Raw genomic sequence first — 17973 nt, forward strand, 5'->3', positions numbered from 1 at the left:
TATGAATCATATGCCCTTTGAGATTTTATAACTTATATCTGAAAACTTTAACATTCCCTTGTTGTCCTTTCCTGCCACTGTACATTTTAGCCAATACCTTTCACGTTGTTTCAAAACTGTCAAAAATTCATGCCATCACATTCCACTTTTTTGGCCTCATTTCAGTTACAAGTAACTAAGCAGTCTGCATTATGGACAGACAGAGTCACTTACTTACCCCTTTCATTACCACTTCTCCAGTGATGTTCTGTGTTATTCAGAACTTACCTTAGACCTTAGTCCATCCCGTGCTTTGCTGCACATTGGGCTACCCACATTTGTCATCCCTACCTGTCAACTGCCCTTCTCTCCAAATCTTCCCATTTCATGTTGAGATGCTTGATGTCACTCAGAACAGTTCGTTTCCCTGTTATTTGCGGTCTTCTTCTCTTTCTTCTTGCGTTTTCTGGCCTCCATTCAAGGGCGGTATTTGGCAAGCGTTTTTTTTTTTTCTTCCATTCTCAGCACATATCCCAGCCACTGATGTCGTCTTTTGTAGATTACTTGTGAGAGGGTACCTTGTCCAGTACTTTTTCTGACTTCATTCGTCTTCCTATCTGTATATATTATTCCCAAAATTCTTCTCAGACATTTGTGATATTCATTGTTTTTGCATATCTTTCTTGGTAAGTTGCCATGTCTCACTGATATATGTTGTGACGGCGACAACAATTGCTTTGTACACATTCAGTTTTGTCTTGAGAGAGATGTTTTTGAGTTACCAGATGTTTTTGAGTCTTCCAAATGCAGCGTTTGCCTTACCAATTCTTATTATTATTTCCTCGGAACTAGTACCATTTTGGCTGACGGTACTTCTAAGATGTGTAAAATTGTCCATCTTCTCCAGTTTCTGTTCTTCAATTTTGATTTCTGTCCCTACAGTCCCCATTAACATGACTACACTTCTTTGCATTATATCTCAAACCTATCTTCTCCATTACTTCTTTGACTTGGTTTGTGCATTTTTGTAGTCTGTGGGCATCTTCAGTGATAAGACTGATGGTGTTAGCAAAGTCTAGATCACATAGCCTTGAACTGTTCCATTTTAGGCCATGTGTATCACTGTCACATAGTTTTAATCCATAGGCGATGACTAGCATGAACAAAAAAGGAGACAGGACCCATCCCTGCCTTACACCTGCCTTGATGCTGAATGGTTTACACAATCCATTTTTCTTCAGAACTAAGCCAAGAATTTCTCCCTTTCTAATTCTTGCTGTTAGGGCCCAATCCTGTCCCCCTGCGGGCAATGGGAAGCTTTCTGTTGGCTCTACCAGGAATTATTAGGTCAATCTGTTCCTGGATGCCAGCCTACAGGCTGAGATTCAGGCCCAGCCCTGCCCTCTGATGACTGGCTGAGGGGCCTGGGACAGGAGGCACCGAACAAGGGCATAAAGCTAACTGTGAGGCCCACCCAGGAAGGGGAGTGGGACTGGGCCCGGGCAGGAGGGGAGAGAGCAGGGGGCTGTGGGGAAGAGGCGGCTGAGGCCTTGTGGGATAGGAGAGGGGGTGAGGCGGGGTATGTGGGAGTGGGGCTGGGGCAGCCAGCAGAGGAAGCTGGGGGGAGGCCAGGGCCCACACATTTGAGGGCGCAGGGCGGGAAGCAGCCCCCGCCTCAGAGCGCGGCTGTCCGCGAGGCCAGCCCGTGGGGCCCGCCCCTAACGCGGGCAGGGGCGCGAGCCCGCACCCCGTCAGGGCCTGGGCCCAGCGACTCTTGGCGCCGCGGCCGGGCAATGCCCGCCAGGAGAGGCGGCTGGGCGGGCACCGCGGGCTGGGGCGGGGAGCCCGAGGGCCCAGCTGCGGCGCCTCGCAAGTCACACACCGAGCCAGCTGCGGTTGCCTCCCCGAGCGGCTCCGGGAGCGGGAAGAAGTTTCCCCGTCTGCAGCAGGCTCTGAGGGAGAGAGCGCCCTGCCAACCCCCACCCACCGCCCGGGGGTGCAGCGCGAGCGGGGGGGAGGGGGGGTCCGGCTGGTTTCGTCTCCTCCTCCCCTCCCCCCCCCCCTCCGCGTGGCACAGAGAATCGCCCGGGCCTCGAGCGCAGACCTCGCGGGAAGCACGTGCCCCGGCTTCCTGCCCGCCATAGACCCCTCCCCCCCTCTCCCAGCGCGCGCCCCCTTTAGGTCGAAACGACCCAACGCCGCCGGGATCGCCCCGAGCCGAGATTGCGGAGCGCGCTCGCGCCTGGAAATTGATGCGGCCTCTTGCCCACGGATTCACCCCGGGACGCGTCCGTCGCTCCGTGCCTGAAACAAACCAGCCAGCCGCCAGCCCTGTCCTCGGTTCTGCCCTAAGCTCTTCTGCGTCGCTTCGCCCTGCGGCAACGAGACAAAAATCTCCATCTGCTTGGGCGCCGCAGAACATCGATCTGGAGGGGCGCACAGGAGCGTGGCCGCGTGTGGAGGACAGGAATACACATGGGGTGCACTCTGGCATGGGTCTGGTTCGATGCAGTGATTCAACACAGCCTGGTGTGCTCAGCCCACTCTCTCTGTACAGAGGGAAGAGAAAACCCACGCTGATGGAATTGGGGGGTTTGTAATGTATCCCCGAGGTGTAAGCTCAGAGAGACTCAAGAAACTGCCAGGCGGGCGCAGAGCAAACCTGCTCGCCCTCTTCCCACCAGCTCTCGCTCCCTTTTGATTTTGATTTTGGAAACTAATAATAACAAGAAATCCACATGATTCCCTTCCCCCGTTGGAAAATCCGCCAGTACCGGCGCAGAACTCCCTCCATCAGTGACACCGCGACGGCTGAGTTACTCTCTACGCCGCTCTCTCTTCGCTGCCCCGAAGTATTGGTATCACATTCCCGGCCCAAAGGCAGGAGCAGGGAGGGAAAAAATGAGGTCCGATTGCCCAGCAATTACTGCTTTGGAGCCCCCACAGTCATGGCCCGCGGACAGCGAACAGTCTGGGCGCGCTTCACCTCCAGGAACGCCGCTGGAGCTTTGTACCAGTGGGTCAGTTTTAAAGTTACTTTGCGATATTAGTGCCCAAGATTCTGCACAGAGCGATGAAAACGAATGGAAGCGAAATCCGGCATATAGCACAACCTAACCTCACCCCCGCAAGCGCGGGTGGGCACCTCCAAAGCACAGGCATGGTTCGGAATGTTACAAGTGGTGTCTATTGTTCCACCATTAGCTTCTTAAGAGAAGTCAGTATTTACAGAAGGGGGCCAATTAAATAGCGCCTGTTAATTGCAGAAGAATACCAGAATTATTTTTTTCCCCAAAGTGTATTTTTAATGATGCTATTAAATCAGCCCTCTCCCACCCTCCCGCCCCTCAAACTCTTTCGATGTCTTGCACGGCATAGGTTGTATTTATCCATCACATTCCGGGAGGACTTTTAAGCTCCGGAGTTACTACGGCAACAAACAGACTTCCACAGGAGGAGGATAAAAACTGCTTCGGCAAATCCGAGTGGAGCTGTCATGATCATGAATAAAAATAAAAGGGTTTGTCTTCGTGCTTTCGGCTAGTGAAACAATTTACTCTCCACAATATGGGATTCCCCCCAGCGCTGCCTGGGGCAGTAGCTAGCCCCTCACCTTAAAGATGTTATCCATGTAATTGACATGGGTATTACCCCAAAAATCCGCCCGCTCCAGCAGTTCCACTGGTCTCTCCCCTCCTGGCCCCACCGGACATTAGGGACTTGGTAAATGTGAGGCGTCCTAGGTTTTTAATTATACTCTTTCCCTTTGCTCCCTTTATTTTTTTGCACCCTTTGCAGCGAGACACACTTAGCGTGGTTGTGACATTTAGGTGGCAGCTCATTGTGTGGAACACTTAAAGTTTAAAAAACAAGCCCCATAGAAGTTGAGGGGCTTAAAACAGCCCCCTTTGTAGGGCAAGACATTGAGTTTTGATTCTGGACAATGGTGTTTCTCAAATTTCTTCCAAAAACCTGCATCCCATCTGTGATCTCAATGCAATCTCTTTTCTCTCTGCCTTCAATTCATTTGGCAAAGAAGAAGCAGATGCATGGGACGGGGCTTGAATTTTAATTATTGGGTTTTACCTGAAACAAAACAGCAAATCCTATTTACCATGTATTTGAAGTTAGGATAGGGTAAGAGAATATAAAATATAATTAAAAAGCTCTCGGAATGTTAGGAGCCGACAAGAGCCCTTTTAATGAACTTCTCCGAGGGCCATATAGTAAATTAGTAATGCAGCGCTTCCCTGAATCTCTGTAGGTCTGGCTCCTCTCTACCTGTGTGTATGTGTGTGTGTCTCCAAAGTGCAGGCCACGGTGATCAGACACCCCCCACCCCCATCCCTGTTCTTTGGAAGGTTGTAGCTCATTGCGGCGGATGCGTAAGAGGTTTTACCGTGACCTGCAAAGCCAAGTGAAGTGTAAACAGCTTCGCATGTTGCTGCCCTCCCCACGACCACCTGGAAGGTGACACTGGGGTGCTATTTAGCAGCGTGCCCTAGGGAATCAGCCTCAGCCCCCAGATAGCTGCGAACCCATGAGCTCACTTCCACCCTAGGAAAAACCCCACTGTTCCCCCGCAAACCGCCAGTCTCCAGCCTTTGCTGGAATACTTTGTACCCGACCTGTTGCTTCTGCTCCACCTTCAGCACAAATCGCTGTGTAGTGCTACACACACAAACACACACACACACAGTGTGCCCACCGTCCCGTCCCCCCCCGCCACCGCCCTATTCACATTACCTCCAAGTGCATTTAACCAGCAATAAGATGCGAAGGGAAAATTGTCTGTCACTTTAATCCATGCCCGAGGGGCTGGGGAATAAAAAAAGAAAGCGCGCGAGAGAGAAAGACAGCGAGGGAAGGAATGGGTTTAAAGAGCCTAAAATCCATGCAATGGCTGTGGGAATGCTGGGGCCGGGTCCTCCGGCCTGCTGCCTCCCTGGCGAGCCCGCAGTTAGCTGCCCTTAAGGGCGCTATTCTCTGGAGCGCGCAGGGAGGGAGCTTTGCTTTCCAGGAAGAAAAGGAGGACTTGTGGCACCTTAGAGACTAACAAATTTATTAGAGCATAAGCTTTCGTGAGCTACAGCTCACTTAAAGCTTATGCTCTAATAAATTTGTTAGTCTCTAAAGTGTCACAAGTACTCCTTTTCTTTTTGCGAATACAGACTAACACGGCTGCTACTCTGGAACCTGTCATTTTGCTTTCCAAGGTGAGCCTGGGTGTTTCAGGAAACGTCTCTGATTGCCCACTTTGTTCTAAGAGGCAGCAGGGCCCCGGGACCCGCAGTTGCTGAAGGGGGGGCACCTTACTGGGTCCCATCCAAACGGTGGCAGGTAGGCAGTGATTGTGTGATCCCACGAGAGACAGGAGCGGCGTTACTGACTCGCGGCGCGGGCTGGGCGCTTTCTTTGCCAATCTGCCAGGCCTGCATGTACCCCCCCCCCGCCTCTCCCTTCGTGGCAAGCCTGTGCGCCAGCCCTGCGAGGGAAAAGGCATTTCACCTCCGAGCCGCATGGCAAACACTTGTCGTGTGAATTTCCTTTTAACCTGCCTCTTTCGGGGAGGGTGGAGCTGTTCTTTACACTTTCAGCAACATTGCCCTGTCCCCGGGGAGCGGCGACTCAAAGCTCTCCAGTTATCTGGCAAAACCCAGCGTCCCGGACAGCGGGCCTCGTGTGCCCCAGGAGGTTGGGATTTGGGGGTCCCCGTGTGGCTCGTTTGGGGCGTTCCTCGGTGTCTCTATGTAAGGGGGGCGCCTTCCCTCTTCCCCCGTTAAAATGATTAAGATTTCTTTCCCCTCCCTTGGGTAATCCCAGGCAGTGTTTTAGCCAAACCAGGGAGCCACTGGTCAACATCAAGGGCCCACTTTTCTGTGGATGGGCACAAGCGCTTGGAGGAGAAAAGCAAATTTTAGAGTAACAACTAAAGGCTTTCGTTGTGCAGTTTTTTAGGGCTTTGTTCAGTGCCTGAGGGGGGATGCTTCCATTTGTTCGGGGAGGGGATTCATCACATGCCCCCTTTCATGTGAACCAGAGGTTAACAACCTAATGAGCACTTGGTGAAGAGATGAAGCGTGTAAAGAGCCCGTTTTTTTCCCCAAACCCTGAGCTGCTGTCCTGAGGATGTGCTACTCTAACCTCTGCGGGGCTAACAGTCTCCGCACTTCCAGCGGGGAGCCCCTGGAAGGCAATCCGGGGTCCAGCAGCGCTCAGCGGGGCAAAAGCAGCTAGGACAGTCCGCTTCCAATACCCCACCAGGGAGCCGAGGGGGCAGAGCCGCGGTGCTACATATGTTGGGTCAAGTGTCCCCATTGTGAGCGTTGTAAAAAGGTGTAAAAACTCAATCATCTGTAGCTCTTTAAGGGAGGGCTTACTCGGGATTTGTTGCATAATGGATTGTTAAAAAGTAGACGGTTGAATTAAAACTGTTCCCTAGTCACTTTTAATTAGACCACTCTATTTAATTAGCAAAGTTGAAACATGCAATTACAATTAGCCTCAGTTTAGCACATATTGAAGGGAACTGGGACGCGTCTCCGGTTCCTGCGAAAGCGAGTCGAAGAAGGAATGGCGGAGAAGTTGAGTCTATAAGTGAAATGACTGGGTGGAGGTAATGCACCAAGAGACCATCTGCTAGAAAACGCGCCTTCCCCCCGTTAATTATGAATCTGTCTCCTAATGTCTCTGTAACGACCGTTCTCTGGATGATGCAGTTGGACGGGGCGAGACTTTTCTTTTCAAGTTTGAAATAGAGATCTGCATCCTAACGCCACCCAGTCTGGTTTGGCCGACTGCTGTTGCTGAGTTCAGCTCTCACCCCACATTAATGCCAGGACTGCACTAATTCGTCAGCTCACGTCGCCTTTACCCTATAGCTAAGAACCAGGAATTGTTACTAAAGGATAGAAAATACCGAAAACATCGGTGGGACTAGGTCAATAAGGAAACCATCCATGATATTAAACAATCATATTTTTCTACACTTCAGCCTCAGCTTTTCACTGGAGAGCAGAGTAATCGACTTAATGATGTTTCAAAAATGTTGAAGCCCATCTAACGGAATCTCTCTCTTCACCATTCAAGAGCTGACGAGGTTGCGTTTCCTGGGGGAAGGAGTGGTAGCAGTGTACATTTTTTTTTAGTAGGGGAGGGTAATTTTCATCTTTGCAATATGGTTGGGGATAATTACTTTTAATGTCAAAAAGATTAGTTTAATATCATCTTATTAGGCTGCTGGGCGGAATAATTAAAGTGAAGATGATAGCAGGCAGGGAAACAGATGGCATTTGCTTACTTTGATTCAGTAGGTAAATAATGAAAAAGTCAATGGCAAACCCCTTAGAACAATTGAACCTTAAAGAGCACTAACATTAGCAGGTACTTACAAACTGTCTACTGCTAAGAACGAGATGAAAAATACACTAATCAAGAACTATATTTCTCTGGAATGCTTCCGAAGCTCCTGCGCTCACCTCTCTCTCCTACCACCAATGGAAGGTCTCTTTTTAATTAAGATTTTATTAACTGTAATTGCTGCCTGACCGTTATATGCAGTTATCTCCAATTTTTGCAGCGTGGCAATAAGAAGATAAAGAATGTTTTTTAAATAAGCAATCTGCAATAGCGGTGATGTGGAAAACTAGGCATTTATAAATACTAGGTCTTTTTTTTTTAAGTTGTATCTCAAAGTTTTAGCTAACTAACCAGATGGGGGCCATTTAATCACGTCCGTTAACTTCAGGTGTTTTTAAGGCTCCCAAATTCAAATACAATAATCGTAATAATTAGTAATGGGGCTTCTAATTTAAAGCAAATAACAACTAGTCCTCTCTCTTTTGACTTTTAAACGAAGTAAAGTTTTTTTCTACGCGTCTCTTCGGCAAACACTAAATCTAAATCATGAAACAAAGCTGAGCTCCAGCATTTTAACAACCTAATTGTCTGATGTCCTCGGTCGGGAACGGTTTTGTTAATAGCAACACAAGCCAGTCATGCCAGGGGCCCGATCCTGCAGTCCTGCCTCGGCCTTCAGATGAGAAGTTTGTTCCCGGGTCAGCGGCTGATGAAAAGGGTAAGTAAAACTCCCCAGACGTTTCTCTTTCTAAAGTGACACGATAGGCGACACGAAATAAAAAGTTACCGGGCGCTTAACACAAGCCAGCATGCCTGCTTTGGGCGCTGAAAGGACATTAAAGCCAGTGAGAACCCAAACATCGCAGCTAAACAGCTAAAGGACCATTATACTCTGAAACGTCCCGAAAGCAGCAATTCGGCCCAAACCTTGTACCAAGGGCCGTAGGCGATCGGGAAAAACCAATATCCACAGGCCAAGTCTCCCCCGCCTCCCTCACTCCAGTGCCTGTTGGTGACAACACCCTTACCTACGCTTGGGGGTCTGCATTTCAAATTAGCCAAGGTGAAATGCACACCAGGCTCTGTGCCTGCTCTTCCAGGGGTCCGGACAGCTCGGCACAAAACGAAATTCAGCTCCCAGTAAAACAAAAACACAATCCCTCCTCGTGGCTTAAAGGGGGTGGAAAGAGCTGCCAAAGCCAGAGGGTGAGCAAAACAGGCTTTGGGGCTTGAAAGTTGTATTTTATTAGTTTGTAAATCTGGATTCCCCATTCCCCACCCCCACCACCTCGCAGTTTGGCCCACTCCTCATACACTGAAAAGCGATGGAAAGATTGATACTCTTCTGGCTCGTAAACAATCAAACCGCACACACCAAGAAAGACACAAGACCAGAGATGGAGATGGCGATTTTATTGTGGTTGGTCAAGTACAAAACAGACACCGTGAAAAATAAACAGCGCACCACAGACCTCTCTTCACACGTATTGCTAGATCATCGCTATGGCAGTATGTAGAAAATCCTTCATCACGGTGTATATAAATCTCTCCTCTGTTTTTTCCACCAAATGCATCCGATGAAGTGAGCTGTAGCTCACGAAAGCTTATGCTCTAATAAATTTGTTAGTCTCTAAGGTGCCACAAGTACTCCTTTTCTTTTTACGGTGCTTCCGTAGCTCAATGGCAACTGTGAAAGTGAGGAGTTAACGTTGATTAGAGGGTATGCAGAATTGATCTAATTTGCAGCCAGTTTATTTTGCTGAATAAAACCTTGAAATGGCTCCAGGATCAGCCTGGGGGGTAGCATAAGTTTCAGGACAGAGACATCTCCCCCGAAAAAGCACGGCGGAAATAAATGATTATTACTTAAAATCTTCCACCAGTAAAAAGTGAGGCTGGGGTCCCTGGCTTTTTCCTCAAGGAACCAACTCGAAAGAAGGAAAAGAGAAAGGAGCCGTTTGGTTTAACCTTTAATGACTGTGCTGAGATTCGGCTTTAGAGCAGCAATGTTTCCTATCCAGCAAGGGCGCTTTCTTGCTGGATGAATTTGAAACGAGTTATGTTTAGACATAAACAGTAGAACGTACAATTAATCTTCACCTGTACACCCTGTTTCTATGTGTATCTGTGTATGTACATGTGCATGCGTTTGCAATGTGTGTGTGGGGGGGAAGCCAATAGATGGAACCTAGGTAAAACAAGCAATATATCTCGCTAGCTTTTAACAATTGGTATTGTTGCCAACCACGTGCTGCTGCTTAGAGCCTCTTTACACCCTCTGTTAATAAACATTTTTCAATAAATAGCAACTATTGAAATGTTGGATCGACACTGCAGCTGGTCCAAAAGCTAAATGGATGGAAGTATGAAGGGAAATACAGAATTTTTAATTGGGATACAAATTATATATAAAATGTGTGTAAGTACATACGTCTATATTATATTGTGTATATATAGTATAATCATTTTATCTATATATATCCACACACGATAAAATATATAATAGAGCTATACAGAGAGACATATAGGTAGGTAGGTAGATATATATAAACGTGTATATAGCCAATACATTTTAAAAATGCTATTCCTGCTCTTGTAATCTCAGCAGAGGGATGACAGTTTGATACATTCCCGTAAAAAAAACCAACCAAACAAAAAAAAAATTGAAATCCCAGTAGCTGGTTTGTGAGTGGCTAATTTTGCCATAGTCATCTCCAAACTATTTATATAATACATGAGGTCATTAAAAAAACTATCTTAAATGCAAAGGATGATCGAGCCCTCTAATTTAAATTTAAGTTGAAAAGGAAGAGCGAGGAGGACATAAACATAAACTGTGCTCTGTGTTTGTTCGTGATCACAGAATGCCTCGGGGGGGGGGGGGGTGTTGCAGGTAAATTACAAAACCAAACAAGTAATGAAATAGCTTTGCAAGGAAAAAAGGGACACATGTTCAGCGCAACAAGCCTAGATAAAACACAATAAAAAAAGTTTCCCATTCAGTCTGATCCAAGTAAACGAATTCCCAACTAAACCCGGAGCTCTCATATAATCTCCCTGGAGAATAAAATTAGTGGTTGCAGATAAAATTAAAGCAGCTATTTTGACTTCTTGGCTGCATTAAATAAAGGTGTTATGACACCTAGCTACGAGAAGCGGGTGGCAGCTTTCAACACCAGTCTCAGCAGTCCGAAGGGAAAGATTATACTTTATTTTTAAAATAAGAAGAATGATGCAAACATTAGACAAATATCAGTGTGTCTGCGAGATGCGATGCCTTGCAATTGTATTTTTCAGCAAAAAGCTACTTCACACAGAAGAACGATTACAAAGGAAGCAAAAAGCAAGGGCATTCATTATCCGCAGCTATTCTGCAGTTAAGCGCTCGCAAAAACACCCCAGATCACCATCTATATCCCCTTATATTGTCCAGTTTGAATTTTAATACCCTACAAGGAAGGTAGGGGCGGTTAAAAAAATTAAAGCGAATGAAATTATTTTAGTTCTTCCCATACTCGGCTGGGAACCCCAAAGGTTTTTAACCAATCTATTCAGAGCACACGCACCTCAGTGCTACAACTTGCTTCCCTAGCATAGAAAATGCTAACTCCATACGGAGGAAGAAAAGGAGGACTTGTGGCACCTTAGAGACTAACAAATTTATTTGAGCATAAGCTTTCGTGAGCTACAGCTCACTTCATCTAAGGTGCCACAAGTACTCCTTTTCTTTTTGCGAATCCATACGGAGGAACTATGTCATTGCAATCGCTTAACTTAGCCCCCCAAATACTGCCCACCCTTTCTTTAGCTGAGCGGTATAAGCAAGGCTTTGAGAGGTGATACGTTCCATTCCAACAAAGTCAAGTGCTCCAGCGCGTTATCGACTCTCTTGAAACGGTTGCTTGTATTTTCATTCATTATCGTTACCAAGGGACAACAAATTAAGGCAACAAAAAGGCACAAGAAATTAACAAAATAATAATGATTATTAATCACCGCAGATCCTTCGTGTGGAACACAGAGATGGGAACTTAAGCCAAAATATTCCTTCCCGAAAAGGAGAGTTGCGTTAACTTCACAAGTTCCAAAATCCCAAACCTGCTACTTCCTCTCAGCGCAAACTGATTCCCAAGGAGGATGACGTCGAGCCATGGTGGCTAATGTTAAAACAAAAACTGGACACAATTACCAGTACGAAAGCCCAGTTGCTCAAGGATGTATAAACCCTGTTTGAACTGTCCCGTGGAAACTCAAAAAGGTGCCTGTTGAATTTGTTATTAAACAAATAGCTAGTCATTAAAACCAGGAGAGAAACAACGAACTTTTGGGGGGAACCTGATTCATTTCTCCGTATTTTTTAAATTAAATAAAAATCGAAAATCATACTCACCTTTCAAATACCACGTACTGCAGCTGTACTGGTAAAATGCACCTGTAGTTGCAAAGTGAGTTAAAAAAAAAAAGTTAGGTTCTACTATACAACAAAATCGCCGCGGGGAGAGGGGGCACCTTAAATTGAATTGTCACTTTGCATGATATATTGCACCTCCCCCCCCCACCTTTGACAAATGACACAGTGGAAAATCTGAAGTGCAAACCACACAAACAATTGGCCAGGCAAACTACTGTTTTAAGTGGATTTAAAAACTACCAGGCAGTGAGAAATCAGACAAATTTCACACACACATACACACACACACTTAAATGGAAACTATTTGTCATGGTTTTTTCAATGCAACTCACTTAGCAGGACCCTCCTAGTTTCCTTAAAGCCCAGTTTATTTGAGGGCAGCTTTGGGCGGACACTGTAGACAAGCCAGTGGCCAATCAAAAGGGCTCGTTCCTCCCCTGGCAATGGCAGGCGCCACATTGTTGTCAAATGTTGTCTAATGGCGGACGTCAGGAGCAACAATAGAGCAAGTGATCGCGGGCGCCGCGGCGAAGATCCCTATCTCCTGCCAACTCTCGCCCATGCGAACTTGAGCTGAGTGCGGGGGGACCGGAGTGGGGCTGGGCGCTGGAGATCTGCGGCTGGCGTTCCCCGGGGGGCAGGAGGGGAGATGACTAGAGAGGGAGGGTGAGGCTCTTTCGCTGCGTGCCGGGGGAAGTTTGAAGTTGCAGCTGCCCGAGTCCTGGGAGCGCTAGGGCTCGGGGGTTGGCGGGCTGTGTTTTCGGCTGTGTATTTGATTTAGGCGGCTCTGCTGGGTGAGTGGTGCCGTTGACCTGCGCGGTCGCTGGGGAAAATCACGTTCAAGGGGCAGAGCTAACTTGGGTGGTGGTTGTTGGGGTTTTGTTTTTTGCAGAGGACTTTTCAGTTCGTGACAGGGTTGGTTTCTCTTCGATCCTTGGCCCCGTTGGCGTTGTTGGCCGGGGGGCAGGAGGCATTGGTCTGCCTGACTCAGTCCCGGTGGCTGGTAATGGTGGTTGCTGTTTTTAAAGGTGTCAGTGGATCACTGCAGGGGGAAACGTGATTGGTAAAACTTTTTTTTTTATTTAAATAAACTAAAATTAAAGGGACTCGGGTTTGACCTGGCGGCAGGGAATCGGACCAGTGTGAGCAAGGGAACTCTCTCTAGCCTGGCGTCTTGCGCCCTCTGACATGGGCTTGGCAGCGCCCTGCCAGGGATGCATGGACAATAACGGAGCCAAGGGGTTTTAACTCTCTCCGCAGCGAGAAGGCGGTTTCTCCAAGGACTGCAGTTTGCTCTTGGGGGACTGGACGAGAGAAAGGCGGAGTGTGTGTGTGTGGTGGTGGTGGTGGGGGGAGTTCGTTTGAGCGGCATTTCACCCCCTGACAGGGCTGGGGAGCGAGGGCGACTTAACCGATACCCGCTTTTGCTAGAGATCCGGGTGTTTGTCGTGCCGGCGTCTAGGCAGGTATTACAGGGATCCAGGTGCTTATAGTGCCCGCCCCGGGGGTTTACTGGAGAGCTCCGGGTGTTTGTAGCGCCCAGGTCTTGGTGGGTATTGAAGGGATTCCCTCGGAGGGGCCACTGCTTTGGGGCAGCTTTGCTTGTTTCTGGGTTCTTCCCGTGGCCAGGATGGAGCTGAGATCGGAAATGCCCAGCGTCCCCTCGGCGCCCCCTTCGGTGCCCCCCAGCTCGGTGGCGGCCGCGGCTGCGGCCGCGGCCGCAAGCTTGCCGGTGAGCGTGGCCGGCAGCCTCCTGCGGGGCCCCCCGCTGCTGCTGCGGGCGGCCGAGAAGTTCCCGCGCACGCCCAAGTGCGCCCGGTGCCGGAACCACGGGGTGGTGTCGGCGCTGAAGGGCCACAAGCGCTACTGCCGCTGGAAGGACTGCATGTGCGCCAAGTGCACCCTGATCGCCGAGCGCCAGCGCGTCATGGCCGCGCAGGTGGCGCTGCGCCGCCAGCAGGCGCAGGAGGAGAACGAGGCCCGCGAGCTCCAGCTGCTCTACGGCACCGCCGAGGGCCTGGCCCTGGCCGCGGCCAACGGCATCATCCCGCCCCGGCCAGCCTATGAGGTCTTCGGCTCCGTCTGCAGCGGGGCCAGCAGCGAGGGAGGCGCTGGGGGCTCGGGTAAGGGAGCGACCCCCTCCAGGACAGGCTGCTACAGGGACTATCTATCTATCTACCCCTGTACACCCCATCTATCTGGCTATCCCCATACTCCCCCATCTATCCATCATCCATCCCCATAAACACCATCTATCTGTCTATCCAGCTACATACATCCCATCTGTCTATCCCTATACACCCCCCCCATGTATTCATCATCCATCCCCATAAACACCATCGAATCTATCTCCATTCACCCCATCCACCCATCCCATTATATACCCCAACTATCTGTCTATCCATCTACATATATCCCATCTGTCTATCCCTATACTGTACTATGGCTCCCTCTCCATACACCCCATCTGCTGATCCCCATACACCCCCTCTATCCCTCCCTTCCTCTCCATACACATCTATCCATCCAACCAACCATCCCTATATCAATCTACCCCTCCTCACAGGCCCCATCTGTCTAACTATCCCCCCCCCCACACCCTCTATCCATTCATCCCATACACCTATTTATCCATTCATCCTTCCTGGCCTAATCATGTCACCCTCTCTGATTTATACGGATGGGGGAGGCAGCTGATGGAAAACCCACACTAGGTGATTGAGTGATTGATTTCAATCTTGAGTCCAAGGCCAGAGAGGGCATCTCCTTGCTTCAGGCTTGGGGGCTGGAAGGAAAGTTGTCCTCTGGGGAGGGACTGAATCCAAGCCAGAGTGCAAGCCGCAGCCCCGCAGGGCAGGAAGCGGGTCCCCACTCTCTGTGTCCTGAGACACAAAACTGTGTCAACAAATGAATAAATACTAAGTGCCTCCAAGTATCTCCGGTGGCAGAAATCCAAGGGGCTGAGGATGGGTGGAAAGGGGCCTGGGGACCCAACCTCGAGCTGCTGGGGCCCTCTTGTCTCTATGGCCAGTGCTGTATCTGCGTTTGTTCCCGGCCTTTTCTCCCTAGGCCCAAGAGGCTCCCCGCGGGCCGCTGCTCTGTGGGGCTGCGGGGCCAGGCGGCGCCGGGCCGGGCTCCGGCCGCTGCACTCACTGGGCTCCTTGCTTTCCCTTGCAGACTCCAAGCTGCAGAAGTTCGACCTGTTCCCCAAGACGCTGCTGCCCAGCCGGGCTGTGACCCCGCAGCAGGCGGGCGGGAAGCCCCTGTCTCCGGATGGGGAGTCGGTGCCGGGCACCTCTTCCCCAGAAGCTCGCCACGGCTCGGGCTCGGAGAACGGGGACGGCGAGTCCCTCCTGAGCTCGCCCGTCTCCAAGGGGCCGAAGGAGGGCGAGGAGAGCCCGGGCTCCATCAGCCCGCTGGGCTCCGACTCGGGCTCGGAGGCCGAGAAGGACGAGCAGGACCCGTCGCCCTCGGCCAGCGGCCGCCAGCGGACTCCCATCGACATCCTGACGCGGGTCTTCCCGGCGCACCGGCGCAGCGTGCTGGAGCTGGTGCTGCAGGGCTGCGGCGGGGACGTGGTGCAGGCCATCGAGCAGATCCTCAACAACCGCGGCCCGGACAAGGGGCCCGAGGAGAGCTGGGCCCGGGACGGCACCTTGCAGCCCAGCCCGGCCGCCGCGGCCGCCGTCGCCGCCCACCACCGGCCCTTCATCGCCGGCACCATGAGCCCGGCCATCGGCACGCTGGGCAGCCGCTCCGCCTTCTCGCCCCTGCAGCCCAACGCCAGCCACTTCGGCGCCGAGGCCAGCGCCTACCCGCTGGGCACCCACCTGGGCCTCAACCCGCTGCGCCTGGCCTACTCGGCGCACAGCCGGGGACTGGCCTTCATGGCCCCCTACTCCACCGCCGGCCTCATGCCCACGCTGGGCTTCCGGCCGCCCATGGACTACGCCTTCAGCGACCTCATGCGGGACCGCTCCGCCGTGCACAAGGAGCAGGTCTACTCCAGCGGCCTCTACGGGCCCATGGTCAACAACACCCCCGAGAAGCAATAGACTGAGCCCCCTGCTGCGGGAGCAGCGCCCGGCCGGCCGCGGGCACAGCGCTGACGCCAAGGCCAGGCTCCCTCCTTGCGTCTCTTGGCAGCTGCCACATCACAGCTCACCCCTTGCACCCCAAGGGACTCTCTGAAGATATAAATAGAGAGCGAGAGAAAGAGAGGGGACGATATGGACACCGATTGATTCGCTCCCTTTCTCCTTCCAGCCCACTCCATTGTAGAGCAGGGCGCAGACTCCTGCTGCACGGAACGGAGTGTGGGGCAAAGCTGACAAATAATAGGTGTATTACAAAAAAAAAAAAAAAAGGTTATAAAGGTGCACTTTCATTGTTGAGATGTTTGTCACTCTCTTTGTTGCTTATGGCCATAAGCATGGATATCCTTGGTGAATTGTGAGGTATATATATATATATAATATATATATATATATATATGTATACTAGCAAGTGTATAATGTTATAAAATGGAAATCTAAGTTATTAATGTAACCTGTAGGTGAACTTGGTATTAAAGCTCAAGGTTAGACAGCTCTCATTGTAATACTTACCAGGCATATAGAGTAAATATATTGTAAAATTGAAAAGCCTTCCCGCCCACCCCTTCCAAGAAATGTTATAATCTGTATATAACATTGGAAAGTAGATATATTTGTAACTGTCCGTAGGACCCAGCCGCCAATGCTGTATAACGGTTTAATAATGAGCCTCTTCGTTTGTGATCCGCAAGAAAATTTCTTTCTGGTTCCAATGTAACAAACTTCTTGCCGTTTCTAATAATTACTTTCTGTGTTTCCATTTCGTAGAAATACTAGAAATAAATGTTATTTTCTATTAAAAATCAGTCTTACAAATGACCAGTGATATTTTATGGAACAATGTTTTGGCAAACAAGTAAAGTCAATATTTAAGGCAGATTAATGCAAATAATTTAGGAACTTTCTGAACATGTTTATTAAATTTTATGTCATGGTTGAAGCAGACAATCTGATGAGCATCTATACATTTAAAAACACACACACACACCGAAACAACCACCCGCAGCATACAGAGATTTACTTGTCCATCAAAATGTTAAATCATTGTATTTCTAATTCTTCATTTTTTATTTGTTTAGGAAAAAAATTCTCAAGTGCATTTTTAGGGGATTTTCCAGTTTGGAGCTTGCTGATTTCTTCCTCGTATCTAGACAATCTGACATTATCCCAGGGAAAGGCAAAGAGTGTTGTTAAAATAATTGTGTTCGTTGTTGCATATAGATGCTGGATCATCCTGCGACTGCAGCGATGAAAGGGGAACCATTTCTTTTCATTTGATGATTGCACTGCAGATTTCAATTGCTTATATATGATCAAGATAAGAAACGGCAAATAATAAATATTATTAAAGACAGGTTGTTTAAATAGCAAAACTCTGTTACGGAATCAAATCGGGCGGAACGAAATCAGCTTGTGGAGTTTAAAAAAGCAACCCTCTAATTAATTTAATATCGGGACCGATCCTGATGTCCTAAAACGCCCATTAATTTCAGAAGGAAGGGTGCACGAACGGCACTATTGTCAATCGCATCCGATGAAGTGAGCTGTAGCTCACGAAAGCTTATGCTCTAATAAATTTGTTAGTCTCTAAGGTGCCACAAGTACTCCTTTTCTATTGGCAACATAGCGTCCAATTATTCTTCAAAGAAAATAGAAGAAATATGCTATTTTTCTTCTTTCACTGAATATAAGAATGAGCTCAGCAATAGCTTCGGACAATGCCCCCACCCTCTAAAAAAAAAGTGATTGGGGAGGGTGGAGGGAATTTTCTTATCTGTCCTGGGAGCGTTTGGCCCAGGAAAACTATTACTCACAAAGAACAAGTTTAGTGCATGGTTGAATTAAGACTGTAAAAGCTCCTAAAGTTGGTTGGTATGGAAACCTAATCCCACCAAACTGTTCTGTGGCACAGCTGGACTGTTTACTTTCTCACTTCAAATATAACTGTGTAAACATTGGCTTGAAACTGACAGTGCTGTTCCTCTAAACCAGTTAATATATTGGTGTGTATGAGACGAAATGTGTGTCTTCATGGTTACTGAAAGAAGCCCAGGGGTAAAATCAAAGAACCAGAGCGAGTAACGTGCGATCCTTCGTTGCCTTTCACAATTGATCAGGTTGGCTACAATT

The 17973-nt window shown here is 49.1% G+C and overlaps 1 protein-coding gene across 1 annotated transcript; it reads left to right on the forward strand.

Annotated features, from left to right (window-relative positions):
- Positions 1-12322: 12322 nt before the first annotated feature.
- Positions 12323-17453, forward strand: DMRTA2 (DMRT like family A2). The gene is made up of 2 exons (XM_038413761.2): positions 12323-13872; positions 14927-17453. The coding sequence occupies exons 1-2, from the start codon at positions 13380-13382 to the stop codon at positions 15802-15804; spliced, it is 1371 nt and encodes a 456-aa protein (XP_038269689.1). The 5' UTR covers positions 12323-13379; the 3' UTR covers positions 15805-17453.
- Positions 17454-17973: the final 520 nt, after the last annotated feature.

Source organism: Dermochelys coriacea, chromosome 8 (genome assembly GCF_009764565.3).
Source record: "Dermochelys coriacea isolate rDerCor1 chromosome 8, rDerCor1.pri.v4, whole genome shotgun sequence".
Taxonomy (NCBI): Eukaryota; Metazoa; Chordata; order Testudines; family Dermochelyidae; genus Dermochelys; species Dermochelys coriacea.